At 44.0% G+C, this 18,109-nt stretch overlaps 1 protein-coding gene across 4 annotated transcripts; it reads left to right on the top strand.

Moving 5' to 3' along the window:
- The first annotated feature begins 1,082 nt into the window (after nt 1–1,082).
- LOC133484893 (alpha-1A adrenergic receptor-like) lies at nt 1,083–17,977 on the top strand. Of its 4 annotated transcripts, XR_009790523.1 has the most exons (4): nt 1,083–3,460; nt 15,261–15,822; nt 17,479–17,527; nt 17,634–17,977. XR_009790523.1 is itself a non-coding variant. In XM_061788071.1 (3 exons), exons 1-2 carry the CDS (start codon nt 2,551–2,553, stop codon nt 15,809–15,811), a joined length of 1,461 nt encoding a protein of 486 aa, XP_061644055.1. In that variant the 5' UTR covers nt 1,083–2,550; the 3' UTR covers nt 15,812–15,822; nt 17,634–17,977. The 4 variants fall into 4 exon arrangements, 3 of the variants coding, with proteins under 3 accessions (XP_061644055.1, XP_061644056.1, XP_061644054.1); XM_061788071.1 differs by lacking the exon at nt 17,479–17,527; XM_061788072.1 differs by lacking the exon at nt 17,634–17,977 and having other exon boundaries at nt 17,479–17,627.
- Nucleotides 17,978–18,109: the final 132 nt, after the last annotated feature.

Raw genomic sequence — 18,109 nt, forward strand, 5'->3', positions numbered from 1 at the left:
AACAAAAAGGCTTGGTAATTTGTGTCTGTACTTGATATTTAAAGGTCTCATGCCATCAGAACCCATTTTTCTAATGTTTTATGCATAGGTCAAAATGAGTCTCTGACATCGTTTAAGTTTGACATTTATGCAGTTTGTCTATTGAATGCAAAAGATGGCTTGTAAAATGACTGCATCGATTTCTGTGTATATTTGTGATGTAAAAAGTTGATTCATTTTTCACGTACCTGCCCACGTCATGGTTGTTTCAGCTGCTGCCGAGCCATACAAATGCAATTTATAAAGTATACATATTTTGTGTTTTAAAACAATACTTAGCTATCGTCATAATTTATGGACAGTGGATGAAATAGTGAAGCTTGCATTCATTCTCACCAGTGATGATCATCGCGGCAGGTTCATGTCCAATGAATGGGAGCGAATAACGAGCATAACAAGCATAACCTCAGCATATCCCCTCACTAGGTGTCCCAAAAATTATGATAAACTGTGATTTCGGGCAGACATGAAGCCATTAGCATTGACAGCTTAGGATTTGCAGTTTTTGTAAACATAATGTATCATTCATTCCCTTGCCCATGACTTGCCAACTGACATTGGAGCAGTGTTGCAAAATTGGCAAGACGTTTTTCTGTCCCTGACTGCAGTCCAGTCCAGTTAAGCCCAGTGTAAGACCTCCAGAGAGACTTCCCATGGCTTTGCGTAAACACCTGCTCTAAGAAAGAGTTCTGTGATTTCATCAGTGGTGGTCATTGCAATGAATCGTTCCTATTAAATCTGTCACTCCTCACTGTGGAGCACCGAAACGTCCGGCCAACGAAACAGCAGTCTTCACACGTCTGCGCAGGTCAGAAGGTACGAAATAGGCTGCTGGATGTAGATGAGAATGGCACTTCACGTCGCTAACTTTGGCTAGTCCGATTGCCGCTAGTCGTAAAATATTCATCTGGCAGAGATTTTATGTCCAATAATGCGCTAAAAAGGAACCTTATTCATTTATTGAAGTTGATACAACACGTGCCGACATCACAGCAATTGTTTCACTTTACGACACTTTTTTTGTTAAACACTTGTTGCAGTACAGTATACGGCCATACTATGTGGAAATATTGGACTAATAATGAGACTTGGAGCACGGTCCTTGCAAAATATTTAAGTCTATCCTCAAGTAGAGTAAAAGCACAAGTAAAATAGAAATAGTGAAACTGAGAAATGCTTAATTTCTTTTTAGCCTGGCTACAATGGATACATCGCTTCTTACAACACGCAATACTATGAAACACAAGGTAAGACCAGCCGACTCGTTAAAGAGAAAAACATGGGCACGGCTCCGACTAATTACAACAACTAACTATGCAGCTAAGATACATATAACGTCATTTTGTAATTTTTATCAACAGCAGTATCATCAATAACACTGTAACTAATAAGCATGCTTTAAAATGAATAGGTTTCATCAGTCATAATGTGCTTTAACATTTGATCTGATATGACCTTTCGTTGGAAAAAAAAACTTGGTAAGCATTTGGCTGCCTACTTTTAGTTTTCTTTATTTCTCCTGTCTCTCCTTTCTCTTCTTGTTTGTGTGTACTGTGTGTACCCAGAGGAGCACTGTGTACATTGCAACAATTGAGTTGGGTGGGATAAACCATTTTGTGGGTGTAGGTAGTCCTCAGACTTTAATTAAAGCACCTTGAACTTTCACCACAGAATATATTTCATGACATCACTTTTTATTACTGACATATTTAAATAAAAGAACAATATTTCTGAACGTTACAAATGCCCAGGTGCCCCTCGTGCTTGAGGCCTGGAATTTTCGGGGCAAATTGCAACCAATAACTTAGGGGAGCCCTGCAGTAGCATTGATTGCAAAAAATCATTTTCGTTCATCGTCGTTCAACCCCAAGTGTGAATTGCGAGATCATCAGGTGTGCTGCCAGAAAATTATCCGGTTTTGCTGAAGTGGTCCCAACATTACGAATAATGTATCTTTGTATCTTTCATCTACAGCATCTATGCCAGTGAAGCATAGTGACGGCTCAGAACAATTAAATGCTCTAAGTTGGCAATTAAACTGTGTATGTGACTTTTTTATTTATTTATTTTATTTATTTTTTAATTAGTGGTGCGCAGTGAGATTTTTGTAATGTGAAAAAGGTGCCTTGGCTCAATAAATATGAGGAAACACTGCTGTACGGGGACAATCTTCTAATTGGTTACTTTCATCTGTATGGTGTTAATGCAAGGACCTCAAACAGGCAAATACAGTTAGGTCACAAATTAGCTTCCTTTGCTCTTATTTGGATGCAGCCCCCTCCCACAGCGGGGACGCACATCTCGAGAGGCATGTTGTGGGGGCTTCACAGTCTCGTCGAGCGCATTGTGCTCGGCATCTTGCTGTGGTGATGTGTTGGGCTGAGTGGGTGACATGCTGGCGTCCCCCTCGCCACGGCCGCTCACTTGTCCACCGAGCTATGCGAGTTGTGTGAGTGGGAGCGAGCCACGCCGGACATGTAAAGCCTGCTATGGAGGAGCTGTTGGGTCAAAATGAGCGCGAGCACTGAAAATGTCAGCAACTTGTGGGAAAATGGGACCTCCGAGGGGAACCGCGAAGTGGACCTCAGGCGGGCCATCCCGCTCGGAATGGCGCTGGGGGCTTTCATCACGTTCGCCATCGCGGGCAACATCCTCGTCATCCTCTCGGTGGTGTGCAACAGGCACCTGCGCACCCCCACCAACTACTTCATCATCAACTTGGCCATCGCCGACCTGCTGCTGGGCACCACGGTGCTGCCGGTGTCGGCCACCCTGGAGATCCTCGACCGCTGGGTGTTCGGCAGGATCTTTTGCGACATCTGGGCGGCAGTGGACGTGCTGTGTTGCACCGCGTCCATCATGAGCCTGTGCGTCATCTCCATCGACCGCTACATCGGCGTGAGTCACCCGCTCCGCTACCCCGGCATCGTGACGGAGAAGCGGGCTCTGCTGGCCATGCTCGGGGTGTGGCTGCTGTCCGTGGTCATCTCCATCGGACCCCTGCTCGGCTGGAAGCAGCCGCCGTCGCCGGACGACGCCGTGTGCGCCATCACCGAGGAGCCCTTTTACGCGCTCTTCTCCTCGCTCGGCTCCTTCTACATTCCTCTGGCCGTCATCCTGGCCATGTACTGCCGGGTGTATATCGTGGCCAAACGCACCACCAAGAACCTGGAGGCCGGCGTCATGCGCGAGAGGATGAACTCCGGCGAGCTGACCCTGAGGGTCCACAAGGGCGCTCAGGCTCAGGCGCACGACGGTTGCGGGGGTGGCGCGGGCAAGGGCCGCGGGCACCAGGCCAGAAGCTCCCTCGCGGTCAAACTGCTCAAGTTCTCCCGGGAGAAGAAGGCGGCGAAGACTTTGGGAGTTGTGGTGGGAATGTTTACACTTTGTTGGCTGCCCTTCTTCCTCGCCCTGCCCATTGGTAAGTTCCCGTCCACCAACTCTCTTTCTTCTCTCGTACTGTATTTACACTATGTGGTTTTATACTGCCAAGACTGGTGAAAAACTGGCGAAACACAAACATGGCATTTCCTTGTTTTGCAGCACGTTTCATTTATGTGCATGTGAGTGTGGAGACTATGTTTTAGGTTGGCGGTTTAGGACAGGAGTGTCAAACTCATTTTTGTCGCGGGCCACATTGTAGATACGGGTTTCCTCAGAGGGCCATTATGATTGTAAAACCATATCAATGTTTAATCGCCTCATCATATTATTACACATAGACAACCAATTGATGGATAACTACTTTTGAAATCAGAAGTCAAGGATAATGCTTTGTTCAACTATTGTTCAAGTAACTGTAAAAGGGGGCTGGAGGCCAAACATGCTTACAATAGTTCATTACTATTTATTACATATGAATATTATACATAAATTTTGAACACATTTGATCAAAAATCATGGAAGTTGACACACATGATTTGCTTTCGCGGGCCACATAAAATGAAGTGGCGGGCCAGATCTGGCCCCGGGCCTTGAGTTTAAGATTTGTCAAATGTTACATGGAACATCTGTATTTTGTTACGGAAATCACTGAACGCTGACTCGTTATGGCCGTAACACCGATTGTTCCGGATATTGAGAGAGAAAAAAAAGTCTGACAAATAGAGAGAGGGGGAAACGCTGCATGGGCTACACTATTTTTGTCAGGGTTTTGGGTTTTTGAAGGCGTTTTAGGCAAGGAAGAGGGGGACCCAAGTGCAGAAAAGTAGGGAGGCAAGGTGGTAGTGCAGGAATATCACCCAAAAAAAATATTTCCAAAAAAAGGCAAACACGGATCAAGGAGGTAACGCTGAGTTAACAAAAGTCCACAAATAAAAAGTAACAAAGAGACAATGGAGGGACTAATAACGCACCACTACAAGATGGGACCAGGAAACATACGTGAGACAAGACTACAGAGAACAGGTGGCGACAATAACTAACTAAGCACACAAGACATGACGTACAGGAAAACATGAAACAACACCAAACACAATCCAAACCAAAACACAGACCATGACAATTTTATTACGCAACCCGACTGGGTTTCCAAGCCGTGGAGGCAAATGTTCTCTTTGCATCCGCGCCCAACGCATTGCAAGTCACTAATTCATCGTATCCATGGTAGCGAATAAGCTAAACTTCTTACCATGCTTCTTCGTATCGTTTGCATTATCACACACAGAGGGTGAGGAGTGGGTAGGAAAAGATGAAAAAGCATGATGCTAATTGCTAAGCTATCATGTCATGAAGTTGAGTGATACAGATTGGGTGATACAGTACACTTGTCACATAGGAACCACGTTATAGCACAGAGTAACCAAGTTTGAACAACAAAATAACAAGCCAATTAATACGGGTCTGGAGATATAAAATGTAAAATAATTCACGGCCTCACAAGACGCTCCCTGAACCGGAAAGGAAGTCATACGTCACTGGAGACGTCATCTGAGAACGGGGTCGGGTTACAACTATATTCCTTCCCATTTAGGAACATTGTTTGCAGGAGTTCGACAGTTCGTCACAGTTTTCCTAAGTCTCATGAGCATTACACCTACAGCGTTCTCCGAGCCTCTGAGTACATCAGAAAACGATGTATCTGAATTAAATGCAAATCAAATTTGTGCACACTCAAAACAAATCTGAATAACAAGCATTCTAAAAATGACGTATTCAAGATTACAGTATATAAGATCAGCTCATTGACCAATTGTAGCACTGTGTTAGCGTGGTAAAAATGTAAGTACTGTATATTGCATATATAATTCTGTGTGGTCATTTAAGGACAGTGTAGCCTCTGCGGGTTCAATAAACAGTTTCCCACAGCGGGCATTACTTAGCCTTCATGCATTCTCAGAAGCTAAACGCACGAAACAAATACTCGAGTTGTGATTTAAAGATGTAAGAGGGTTCACAGAGCCCGCAGTCAGGAGACAAGAGGAGTTTGTTTATGCAACACTGACCAACCAACTGCCAAAAAAACGTCTGAGGGCATTTCTCAGCACCGTCTCTGGTGGCGCATACTGATTCAACGTGGCAAGACATCAAGCGACTTGACATTGTGACCTCTTTTAACTTGCAAGAAACTAAGGCAGTACAAAGTCTTTTTGCAATTCACTCCGATGTTGTCCTGATGGATATGATTTACACAGAAATGTATCGCGTTTTCCCCTCTTTTCCATGTTGCGAATCCCTGTTGCTCATGGTATGCAAAAGTCAGTGTGAGGATGCAGGGCACGTGTCTGTAATTGAACTTTGTTTAAAAATAGTGAGTAAAAAGCTCTTTACAGTCAGACATTTACTGGATAAAATGCTTGAAGAGTTTGCTTTCCCGTGAATCACTGAACAAAAACATACATCTCTGTCGTATGGAGTTGACCAACTTCTGGTGCCTCTGTACTTATATTGCCTCCGCTGTCTTCCAAACATTTATCAATGACGTCCTCCACGATATGTTGTACCGGTTTGTTTTTGTTGACTTGGAGGGCATCCTCATTCTCTCCCGCTCCCCCGAAGAACACCGCAGTCATGTCCGCCAAGTCCTCCAGCGCCTTCTGTAGAACAGTCTGTATGTCAAACCAGAAAAATGTGAATTCCACCTCTCCTCCGTACACTTCCTAGGTTATATCATTGCCGAAGGACAATTGCAACCAGACCCTGCCAAGATTCAAGCAGTCGTTAACTGGCCCACTCCCACCAACCGCAAAGAACTAGGTTTCCTTGGATTGGCCAACTTCTACCGCCGCTTCATCCGCAACTACAGTAGTCGCTATTCCTCCCACCAGCTCTCCGTTTCAGTGGACCCCTTCAGCATCCCAAGCCTTAGACCAACTTAAGACCCTTTTCACCAGTGCTCCCATCCTACGACACCCCGACCCCTCCCTCCAGTTTGTAGTGGAGGTTGACGCCTCGGACACTGGGGCAGAGGCCGTTCTCTCGCAGCGGGGCCGCTCTTCCCAAAAACTTCATCCCTGAGCTTTCTTTTCCCATCGTCTATCCTCTGCTGAACAGAACTACAACATTGGCAACCGAGAGCTGCTGGCCATCATCTGGGCATTGGAGGAGTGAAGGCACTGGCTGGAGGGAACTGATTTACCATTTATCATCTGGACTGATCATAAGAACCTTGTATACCTCCGTTCCGCCAAACACCTTAACCCACAAGAAGCTCGCTGGGCCCTCTTCTTGAGCCAATTTAATTTCAGCCTCTCCTTCTGTCCTGGATCCCGCAACAGCAAACACCCCTCCATCCCTGCAGAACCAGAACCCATCCTCCCTTCCTCGTGCTTCGTTGGAGCAGCCACTTGGAAAATCGAACAGGTGGTTAAAGAGGCTCAAAACACTCACCCGGATCCCAAGACCGGACCTCCGAACAACTCCAAGCTCACCTGTCATCCATTTCATCCAGCAACACTTCTGGTGGCCCAGCCTAGTCAAAGAACACCCGGGAGCTCATCCACGATTGCTCCGTCTGTGCCCCGCAGCAACCAGCTTCTCTTCGGGATACCATCCACAGACCAACGGCCAGACGGAGCGGGCAAATCAGTCCCTGGAATCGGCCCTTCGCTGCTTTGCCGCACGCAACCCCACTTCCTGGAGCTCATTCCTCCCATGGATTGAGCGACCTCCCACTCCAGACGGAATCCCGCAAACTCACTCCGCGCTTTATTGGTCCATTCCCGATCACGAAAATCATCAATCCCACGTCTGTTCAACTGAAACTTCCGCAATCTCTGAAAATTCATCCAACGTTCCATGTGTCATTACTCAAGCCTGTCTCCAACAGCGCTCTTAGCCCTCCGGCCGTACCCGCTCCGCCCCCCCCCTCCCCCCCGAGTTATCGACAACCATCCGGCGTGCACGGTTTCGCGCTTCCTCGAAGTGTTTTTCCTTGTCCTCAGTGCTTCTTCCGTGTTCCCCGCCGTGTTGACCTCTTCCAGCACACGGCCAAACCATCCACCTCCTCACCCCACCGCCTGCCACACGTTCCCTGTCTCGACAACCCGCCAGTACGCCTTAAGGATCCATCTCCATATCCTCTTCAATAAACCTTTCACCACAAATCTCTCAGCCTCCGCTTGCTTCTGGGTCCAGTTAAAATCATATCGTGACAGATGTCTATATTTACTTCCAATGAACTCTACATAGTAGTTGTCATTAGCAGAAGAGGAATCATTAGTAGTCAGGGGAATACATGTTACTTCACAGTCACCATCCCCGCAACTCTAACACCCCAAACAGGCACTAATGTCCTGTGAAAGGATTTAGTGCTGCAAGCAGTGCGCCTCTGAATGTGAGAGAAACAAGAGAGAAACTAACAGTTGAACATGTGAATCAATTGTATCAGTGCGAACGCGTAGAAGAAGAAATAAGAAGAAATATTATTTGCGTGCTTTTTATCTCTCTATTCTGAAATTTGTGTGCTCCAAGGGTAATAGAACAATGTTTTATAGGCGGTGGGAACTCAACAAGTGTATTAAAAAGTCTAATAAATTAAAATTGGCCACGGCTCACAGGGCAGCACGGTTGATAGAACAGGTTGCAGGGATGTTAAAGCCAATTTTCCCAAAATGTCATCATGTTGTGGTTTCACAGAGAGCAGTCTGGAAGACAAAAATATTTCTGTCCTTTTAGATTGTTAAATACAATTATTTAGATTATTAAATACAATATAATAATATAATCATAATTATTATTATTGATTATTTGTAATTAGGGCATGGTTATGAAACCTGGCTGCTTAGTTCTCAGTATGCAGTTGTACTGTATGTATAGTGCCTATTAAAAGTTTTCATCCACCTTTACATTTTTCACATTTTTTTATGTGACCGCTGGATGCTTTATTGTTTTACATTTCTTATTGTTTAGTATGGGTGTGTAGAATGTTGAGGGAACATTTTTTATGTATTTAATCAATTTTGTTATATACGAGTATCTGTTACATAACAAAATGAGGAAAGAGTAAAGTGCACCGTATAATTGCCATTCCTTATGTTTACACAAATATTTCTTTTGGTCAAATATTTCTGTGTGTCACAAAGAAGTAGTCTTCTGAAAAGGAACCGCAACAAAGAGAAAAATTGTTATATGAGAATGAAAAGGTATTTATTTTAGAAGAAAATTATAAATTTATGATTTGTAAGATTACGACTTATTTCTTCTAAAATATAGCTTTATTCTCACAATATTCTCACTTTATTATCATAAATTCACAACTTTAATTCTTTAAAACTGTATTTTAATGAGATTGCACTGAGATTGTATGTACTGTTTACCTTTTTAGCCAAAGGGGCAACACCAGTTATAATAACCTTTCCGTAGATTAGACTCTGTAGGAGACTGTAGAGACCCCTTCTACAAAGTCATGATGGTTGAACCTGTCCACCATACTTAAGAGAACAACGGTGAATAGAAAGGAATCTTACCTCAGAAACCGCAAGGTGTGAATATGGAGAAAATAATAATAATCCATTGCTATTGAGGATTGCAATGGTGGTTAACGTCGTGTCATTGCAAGCCCCAGAAAATAGACAATGCTTGCTTGGGTAAGGGGTTCTCAAATGTTATGGGAAGGAATTACAGGGATGAATTTCTTCCTTGGACCACCGCATAAGGACCACCTCACAATCTGAACACCTGTTAAACATAATTCCCATGAGTACCCCTAAATGCCAGAACTAGAATGTTGTCTATATTTGGGGTAAAAAAGTCATAATGTTAGAATGGGAAAGTCATATTTTGAAGAGAAAAAAAAGTGTAATGTTATGAGAATAAAGTTTAAATCTTTACAACAAAGACCTATTTTGTTGGGTTAAAAGTCATAATATTACAAGAATAAAGGTGTAGTTTCCAAGATAAATCCATAATATTATTATAAAGTCAATGTTTAACAGGGAGGAAAGTCATATTCTAATAAGTGAATTTCATATTACACCGTTTATTCAGAAGAATAGTATGCATTGTTTTCCTCTAAAAATATATTTTAAAAAATGGACTGTGTTCTTGAAAAGTGACAATTCGGTGGCAGGAAGTCAGTCTAAACTTACGCTTCCTCAGACCGAGGGTAAATACTGGAGAAAGGTAGACTGCTGGCCTAATGGGATATTGGTGATTTTAAATGGGGCACAGGTACACAGATACTGAGTTTATTGCCAGGACATTTTGTATTAAATAAGGGTACCCGCTGACATTGTATGTTGCCACACCAGCCAAGAGCAGTGACAATGGTCCACTCACGTACACATCGCTGCGATTATGCATCGTCCTCTTCCACACAGAGAGCTCTCTGTCGAGACTGTCCTTGCGCCACATTTAAAGAGAATGACAGGAGCCGCTTTGATTGGTGGCAAATGAAGTCGCCTGTAAAAATACCCACAGTGGCGAAACCCAGCCACTCTCAGATCTGCCGGGCTACGTTGGGCTACCAAATTACCAGTCTAGTCCGCCCCTGGTGCACAGTTGCGCTGCCCGCCCCGCTGGATGTTCGGCGTTCATGAAAATAGGGTCCTAGGCGTGTCATGGTTTTTATGTTTACTAATAACAGTGTTAACCTATTTCTACACTTGTATAGGCATTAAGAATGACAATTTGTAACTTGGAACCTTGTCTTTGTAGTTACTAAAGGTTTTATGAGGGAGACATGAAAATAAGTCTTTTTCCATTATTGCCTATGGGAAACATGAATCAAAATCACAATCTGACCAAATCAGATAGCAAACAGTGCCATAGAATGGATTGTGTTAGATGGAAGAAGTTGACAAACACAATAGGGCACTAATCCTGAACAAGACGCTCCTTTTATGTCCAGTTTGAATCAGTTAAAACGTTCAGTATATGCAATAACATTAGTGTAAAATGTTTACACCGAACTTGATCAGTTGTTACTTTAAAAAATGTGTATTGTGCCGCAGGGACAAAGAACAGGTCCCAATTACTTTGACTTGAATACTCGGTGTGAGCGATACGTTTGGATTAATACTACCATTACTATCTCCTCTACTGTTTAGTTCCATTTCACAGCAAAACTGAACAAAATTACCCAGACAGCTGTTTTATAAAGTCTGTAGCTGCTTCAATTAAAGAACCCATTACATGTTGGGCCACAGTCAGACATTTTCATTCACTACTCAGCGAATCTACCACACACTTTGGCAGAGGTCTGCATTCTCTCCAACTAATTTAAATCATTTAATTGTACAGTACTATGAAGTCAGAAGACACTGCATTACGTTTTGTCGTTGGAGAGAGAATTTGGAAGAGTACAGTTTGGCATTACCAACACTTGTTTTGGTGTCAGGACATGTTTTTCTACAATGCCAAATTTTATTTTCAACGCTAAAATGTAATGTCCATGTTCTGGCTCCCTACAAAACAGAAGGTCCTCAAGATATGACATGCAGTGGTTGGGTGAAAATGGACATACTGTACCACTGCAGTGTTGATTGTCTCGACCACTGCGGCAGTGCTTCCCAACGCGTATATTACAAAAATCTCACGGCACATCATCAAACAAAAATGTCACAAAAAGTACATATATTGTTACAGTGCGGTTAGGGACCGAGCTCTGCCTTGAATGACGAAAATATGTGAGTAATTGCCTAGTTTCTACTTTGCCTTTAAAGTTGGCAAAGGACTACTTTGTTTAAAATGCTACTCCTCACCTGAATTCAAATTGTTTCCTTGGCACCAAGATGCCACCAGATGGAGCACAAAATAGCAAATACTGCACGTGAGTTTTTCAGTAAATAACAGAGGATAGGTTAAAAAGTCAATTTGTGAATGCCCAACCGCAAATATGCAGAGGATCACTGTACTGAATTCGGTTGTCTGAATGGCAACAGCTGATGCACATGTTAAATGTGCTATTTAGTGGAAGAGCATTTAGTTGTCCTTCATTTCACCATACGGTATTGGTCCCAATGTATGTATACAGGTGTATTTGTAGTAAACAAATAATCATTTCCAGACAGATTAGAAATTAAATTGTAAAAAAAATTCCGGAACAAATCTAATGATCTCTCACAGCACATTGTGGTTGAGAATCATTGCACTACAGTGTGTTGAGCCCTGGACAGTTCTGAACTTTGTGCCGATGCTGCCGCCTGCTGGCTACAAAAGGTTACATTCTCTTCAGAATCAGTATCATCTTTATTTGCCAAGTATGTCCAAAAAACACACAAGGAATTTGTCTCCGGTAGATGGAGCCGCTCTAGTACGACAACAGACAGTCAATTGCTAGTTATCTGTTAATGCTGGTACATTTTTTTTTGACAATTGCGCAAAATGATGCAGAGTCCTCAAGGACTTAGAGCAGTTCGAAAGACTAATATTGCAATAGTCTGGTGCAATGACCATTGTGCAAAGGGCGCCGAGACTTCAAGTGAGTAGTGCGATAATCTGGGACAATGTTGATTGTGCAAATGTTGCAGATACTCCTTAGTCAGTGTGCAAGTGGAGCAGATGCTACTCTGGCATGAGTGGCCAGTATTGGTCAACAACAGATATGCAAATAGTGCAGCGTGGCGAGACTACTACAGTGAGTGCACGAGTATGTATAATTGGCCCGACAGAAATGTGACAACAAACTCAAGTCAAAAAATTGCCAGCATGTTGCAATGGAATTGTAGGTTAGGTGTTTAAGAAGTTGCTTGCAAGAGGGAAGAAGCTGTTGGAATGTCTGCTAGTTCTAGTTTGCATTGATCGGTAGCGCCTACCTGAGGGAAGGAGCTGGAAGAGTTGCGGTGACCGGGATGCGGAGGGTCCGAGAGGATTTTGTACGCTCTTGTCTTAGTTCTGGCAGCGTGCAAGTCCTCAATAGTGGGTAGGGGGGTACCGACAATCCTTTCAGCAGTTTTGATTGTCCGTTGCAGTCGGAGTTTGTCCTTTTTTGTAGCAGCACCAAACCAGACTGTGATGGAAGAACACAGGACTGATTCGATGACCGCTGTGTAGAACTGCCTCAGGAGCTCCTGTGGCAGACCGTGCTTTCTCAGAAGCTGCAGGAAGTACATCCTCTGCTGGGCCTTTTTGAGGACGGAGTTGATGTTGGTCGCCCACTTCAGGTCCTGAGAGACTGTAATTCCCAGGAACTTGAAGGTCTCGACGGTTGAAACAAGGCAGCTGGACAGCGTGAGGGGCAGCTGTGGCGAAGGAGGCCTCCTGAAGTCCACGATCATCTCTCCAGTCTTGAGCATGTTCAGCTCCAGGCTCTTTACTTCGTTATGGATGCGTCAGGTGACATACGTTAAGTAATACATTGCCAGCAGATGAAAACAAACGAAGATTTGTAAGAGCATTACAAATTTGTCACAAATTGGGGACAGCCTTGGCGTATCATTTAAATGTAATGGGCCGTCACATGCAGTCTACCCAGAATACAGTCCCTGAAATTGAACACTGCTTGCAAGTCCAGTCGTATTTAGACTTGTGACATTTAGTTTTTAATAATGTTGTCTTTAATGCACAATAGATTTGAACAAAAATAATCCAAATGCAGAGGTGGGTAGTAACGTGCTACATACATATACTCAAGTAACATTTTCGATAAACTGTACATGTCGGAGTACTTTAAATGCACCGTACTTTTTACTTTTACTGGAGTATTTATGTGAAGCAGGATCAATACTTTGACTCCGTTACAGTGTTCGACATGCCGTTTGCTACTTTGATGTATCCCTTCTTGCACGTGGATGCCTCTTTTTAAACTCCATCTTGGACTTCCACACAGGACGCCCGTTGCCCCAATCCAACATGATCACTAATGTCATTTGACTCCAATTCACCAAGCAGACGACACAAGGCATTCAGTCACATGACCGCGCACGTAGCCTCCGCGAGCCAAACAAAATGACTCGTTTTGGGGGGAAAAAACAGCCACGCGAGTGTGTTTACTTTACAGACTCAAAAAAAACAACAGCTTTGTCATCCATCCATCCATTTTCTACCGCTTATCCGAGGTCGGGTCACAGTAGCTTTAGCAGGGACGTCCAGACTTCCCTCTCCCCAGCCACTTCATCCAGCTCTTCCGGGGGGATCCCGAGGCGTTCGCAGGCCAGCCGAGAGACGTAGTCTCTCCAGCGTGTCCTGGGTCGTCCCCGGGGTGCGAATCAGATGCCCCAGTCACCTCATCTGGCTCCTCTCAATGCGGAGGAGCAGCGGCTCTACTCTGAGCCTCTCCCGGATGACCGAGCTTCTCACCCTATCTCTAAGGGAGAGCCCGGACACCCTGCGGAGGAAACTCATTACACTTGTATCCAGGATCTTGTTCTTTCGGTCATGACCCACAGCTCGTGACTATAGGTGAGGGTAGGAACGCAGATCAACTGGTAAATTGAGAGCTTTGCCTTTCGGCTTAGCTCCTTCTTTACCACAACGGACAGATACAAACTCTGCATCACTGCAGACGCTGCACCGAGTCGATCTCCCGTTCCATTCTTCCCTCACTCGTGAACAAGACCCCGATATATTGGAACTCCTCCACTTAGGGCAGGATCTCATCCCTGACCTGGAGAGGGCACACCACCCATTTCCAACTGAGGACCATGGTCTCAGATTTGGAAGTGCTGCATCATTGTCATGCAGCTCTTAAATTGTGACTGCCCAAACTTGAATATTTCAACCCACTTCTAAATTGAGAAAACACCTTGCGGTAAGTTGCAGATGTTTCTATTGTTGTTTTGGCAGTGGCTATGGCAGCATTAGCCCTATCTTATGGTATATTAGCTATTTTATGCAAGTTCGGCATTCAGGTAAGGAACCTCAAGGGACAGATGGTGGTAGACTTTGCAAAAATGATGGAAATGGCTGTAGTGAACACTTTCTTCCAGAAGAGACAGGACCATAGGGTGACCTACAAGAGCAGAGGTAGAAGCACGCAGGTGGATTACATCTTGTGCAGACGATGTAATCTGAGAAAGGAACACATGGAGGTACGACGTAGGGTGAAGGTAGAGGTGGAAAGGGCCAAACAAGAGGCATATGATGACATGTATGCCAGGTTGGACATTAAAGAAGGAGAACATGATCTAGACAGGTTGGCCAGACAGAGGGATAGATATGGGAAGGATGTGCAGCAGGTTAGGGTGATTAAGGATAGAGATGGAAATGTGTTGACTGGTGCCAGTAGTGTGCTGGATAGATGGAAAGACTACTTTGAGGAGTTGATGAATGAGTAAAATGAGAGCAAAAGAAGAATAGAAGAGGCAAGTGTGGTGGACCATGAAGTAGCAATGATTAATCAGGGGGAAATTGGAAAGGTACTAAAGAGGATGAAAAATGGAAAGGCAGTTGGTCCTGATGACATACCTGTGAAGGTATGGAAACATCTCGGAGACGTGGCTGTGGATTTTTTGACCAGCTTGTTCAACAGAATTCTAGCGGGTGAGAAGATGCCTGACCAAACCAAATAAACGTCTTAAAAAGTAGATCTACGTTAGTCATGTGGAATAACAATAACAATATGGAATGGAATAACAATTCAATCCTCAGCCGCTCACATTTTGTCCCCCACATAGACAGATGTACAAAGATACATAAATTGTAGTGAATGAGTTTTGAACCAAATAAGTGAAAGTGTGTCATTTTCCATGGAACACCTGATGATCTCTCACGGCACGGTGCGAATGTGCCACCGCACGCTGGTTGGGAATCACTGATCTACTCCCATAATGAGTGTTATACGGTGCCTTTTGTGGTTTTCCATATTAAATGCCATGTTTTGCCTTCTGTTTGATTTTTCTCAGGCTCTTTCAATGTGAATCTACGCCCACCTGATCTCCTCTTCAAGGTGATCTTCTGGTTGGGCTACTTCAACAGCTGCATGAATCCCATCATCTACCCTTGCTATAACCGCGAGTTCAAACTGGCCTTCATTCGCATCCTGCGGTGCCAGTGCCATCAGCGCAAACGCCCCGGGTGGAGTTCATATAATTACCGTTCCTCCACATTCAGCTACTCTGGGCATTCCCGCAAAGGCTCCAATGACCACACCCCCGGTTGCTTGAACGGCAGTCAGCGTACACCGCCGTCCTCGGCCAGCCCGAGCCCTAGCTACCTCAGCAAGGGTCTACCGCCGTGCACTGAGGGCGAGGCATTGCACACCTGGTCGACAACTCCCTCCACACCCAACATATTGCCTGGCAGCCACACAGACTGCCAGCAGGGTTGTGTCATCACAGCTTTTAAGGGAGGGGAAGCGGGGCATGAGTTGACTGCTGGTGCAGTTTTTTCTTTCTCCTTTGGGAAGGAAAAAGACAAGGCAGTGGTTGGAAAAGAACCACTTTACAATGTGTGACTGCATCCACTGTAAGTGATGACTATGACTTCTCTGTCCCTGAAACATAAAAGGTTCTCTGTGGTCGACAAGACAGGATCTAGCTGCTGAGATTTGTTTTTATGTGTGGGCATTGACACAATTAATTAAGGAAGATGGACAAAATAGGAGGCTTGGGAAAATTTTAAAATAATCTGACTCGTAAAGCCTGAACGTGACCTGATTGATGTAAAATGTGGAAAACTGTATTCATTTCAGTCTTTTGATTTATTATTGTAATCTTGTGGAATTAAAATATAACATGGTTTGTGCAACTGTGTACCAATATCCCCATTCGGAAAATTGATGTTAGAAATTTGATACAATCCTGCAAAAGAGGATACTATTATTACTGCAGACCAGGGAGTCACCAACCTTTTTGAAACTGGGAGCCACTTCTTGGGTACCAATTAATGCGAAGGGCTACCAGTTTGATACACAATTCTGAAATAAATTTGCTCAAAATACCTTTAATTATGTTATTCCTGAAAATAATATCGTCAGCCTCACAGTTCTGAGGACCCGGGTTCAATCCCCGGCCCCGCCTGCATGGAGTTTGCATGTTCTCCCCGTGCCTGCGTGGGTTTTCTCCGGGCACTCCGGTTTCCTCCCACATCCCAAAAACATGCATTAATTGGAGACTCTAAATTGCCCGTAGGTGTGAATGTGAGTGCGGATGGTTGCCTGCGATTGGCTGGCAACCAGTTCAGGGTGTACCCCGCCTCCTGCCCGATGACAGCTGGCATAGGCTCCAGCACGCCCGCGACCCTAGTTAGGAGAAGCGGCTCAGAAAATGGATGGATGGATGGATGGATGGATAATCTATGTAAATACACTGATCATGTCATTGATTTCACACAGTAATTATCAACAATGATTTAACAACGTAAAAACGATATCAATCGGCAACACTACATTTCTATAAATCTCCACAAATACTTACATTTTACATGATCAATTCTGCAACATTCCTAGGAAATTACAATGTCCCATCACTGGTGAGCTATTTTTAGAACATAAAAGCATCTTGATAGGTCAAATTTCCATGGAACTAGCGCATTACATGCTAGATCAGGAGTGGGCACACTATGGCGCTATAAATGTCAACTGTTAGTACCCATGCCCAACATTATCTAAAATAAGACTTCCATACAGCATTTTAAAGTTGTGTAAGTTGCATCTTTGTGGTGGGGGGAAAAGATACTGAAAATGCTGTTGCAGCCATAAGGCACAAATGACTGCAGCGGTAGCCTTTTCCACGTCAGCTGTATTAAAGCCAAAGCATCGATGTGCAAGTTTACAACGCCGTTTCACTTCACCTTGCCTCGGCTGCGACTCGAGTTACGCTCAAGAAACACACAAGAAAATAAGTGCATAAATGATGCCTCCACTTGCAAATCAGAAACATCAATATTAGATAATAGAACACGAAACCTAAAAAATAATAATAAGTATGTCGAGTGTCTGTGAACAAACAGCAATACAGTAACGACTCACTTTATGAACAGTATAACCGTGATAACTCCCGAACAGTCAATGGCGTTTTTTGATATGGCCGACATGGTTAGCAGCCCATGGCGCCAATTGTCCAAGGGTTGGCACGGAACCAAAAAAAATTATAATAATAACTTTCATTCATTTATGTCAAGATGACCTGCTGAGCAGGGAGCCCATTCTCATCTTGAGGCGTCGCACAACGTATGTATGGAACGTGGCTTGTGACTGGCCGACGGCTAGCTTAACAGTTAGCAACGCGCACTAAAACAATGTGGCTAATCTTATTTCTCTATTTGCAACTTCCTAGGTCGTCTCTCCTCTGTTTCCATGCTTGCGCATCCCATCGAGGAGAAGAGGAGATTGCCAGAGGAGCAAAGCGGGAGGAGGTAGAAATGTTTGGGGGGAAAAGAGACGATCTTTTCTCACTGACGTTATTTCACAGCGACCTCTAACTAAAGATGACGTCATGTCATTGACGAGTGTCCCAAATGAACCGTCATCTCCCCAAATGTCCCCGTTATCCTTTGTGTTCCTTCTGTTATTAAATTTAATGTAATCACAACTTTGCATATGCAAAGACAATTGTGAATCCCACGGAACCACAGTAAGGTTCACTGATCTATGCTATCTTGGCTAGCTCGTCTATGATGTTTTGCATTATATTTTAGCATTGAGCTAGTGAACCTTCGTTCGATGAAATTATCTGACTGAAATTATGTGTTCTCTTCCTTTATCAGCCCTATGTGTCAATTCGCCTCAGGTCCTCTGTCACATTCTAGTACT

This window comes from Phyllopteryx taeniolatus, chromosome 10 (assembly GCF_024500385.1).
Source record: "Phyllopteryx taeniolatus isolate TA_2022b chromosome 10, UOR_Ptae_1.2, whole genome shotgun sequence".
Lineage (NCBI taxonomy): Eukaryota > Metazoa > Chordata > Actinopteri > Syngnathiformes > Syngnathidae > Phyllopteryx > Phyllopteryx taeniolatus.

Bases quoted from the DNA above. Each gene is read 5' to 3' on its own strand.
- LOC133484893 (XM_061788071.1), top strand. From the start codon at position 2,551: ATGAGCGCGAGCACTGAAAATGTCAGCAACTTGTGGGAAAATGGGACC. The intron at 3,461-15,260 runs GTAAGTTCCCGT...GATTTTTCTCAG, and splicing joins CTTCCTCGCCCTGCCCATTG to GCTCTTTCAATGTGAATCTA.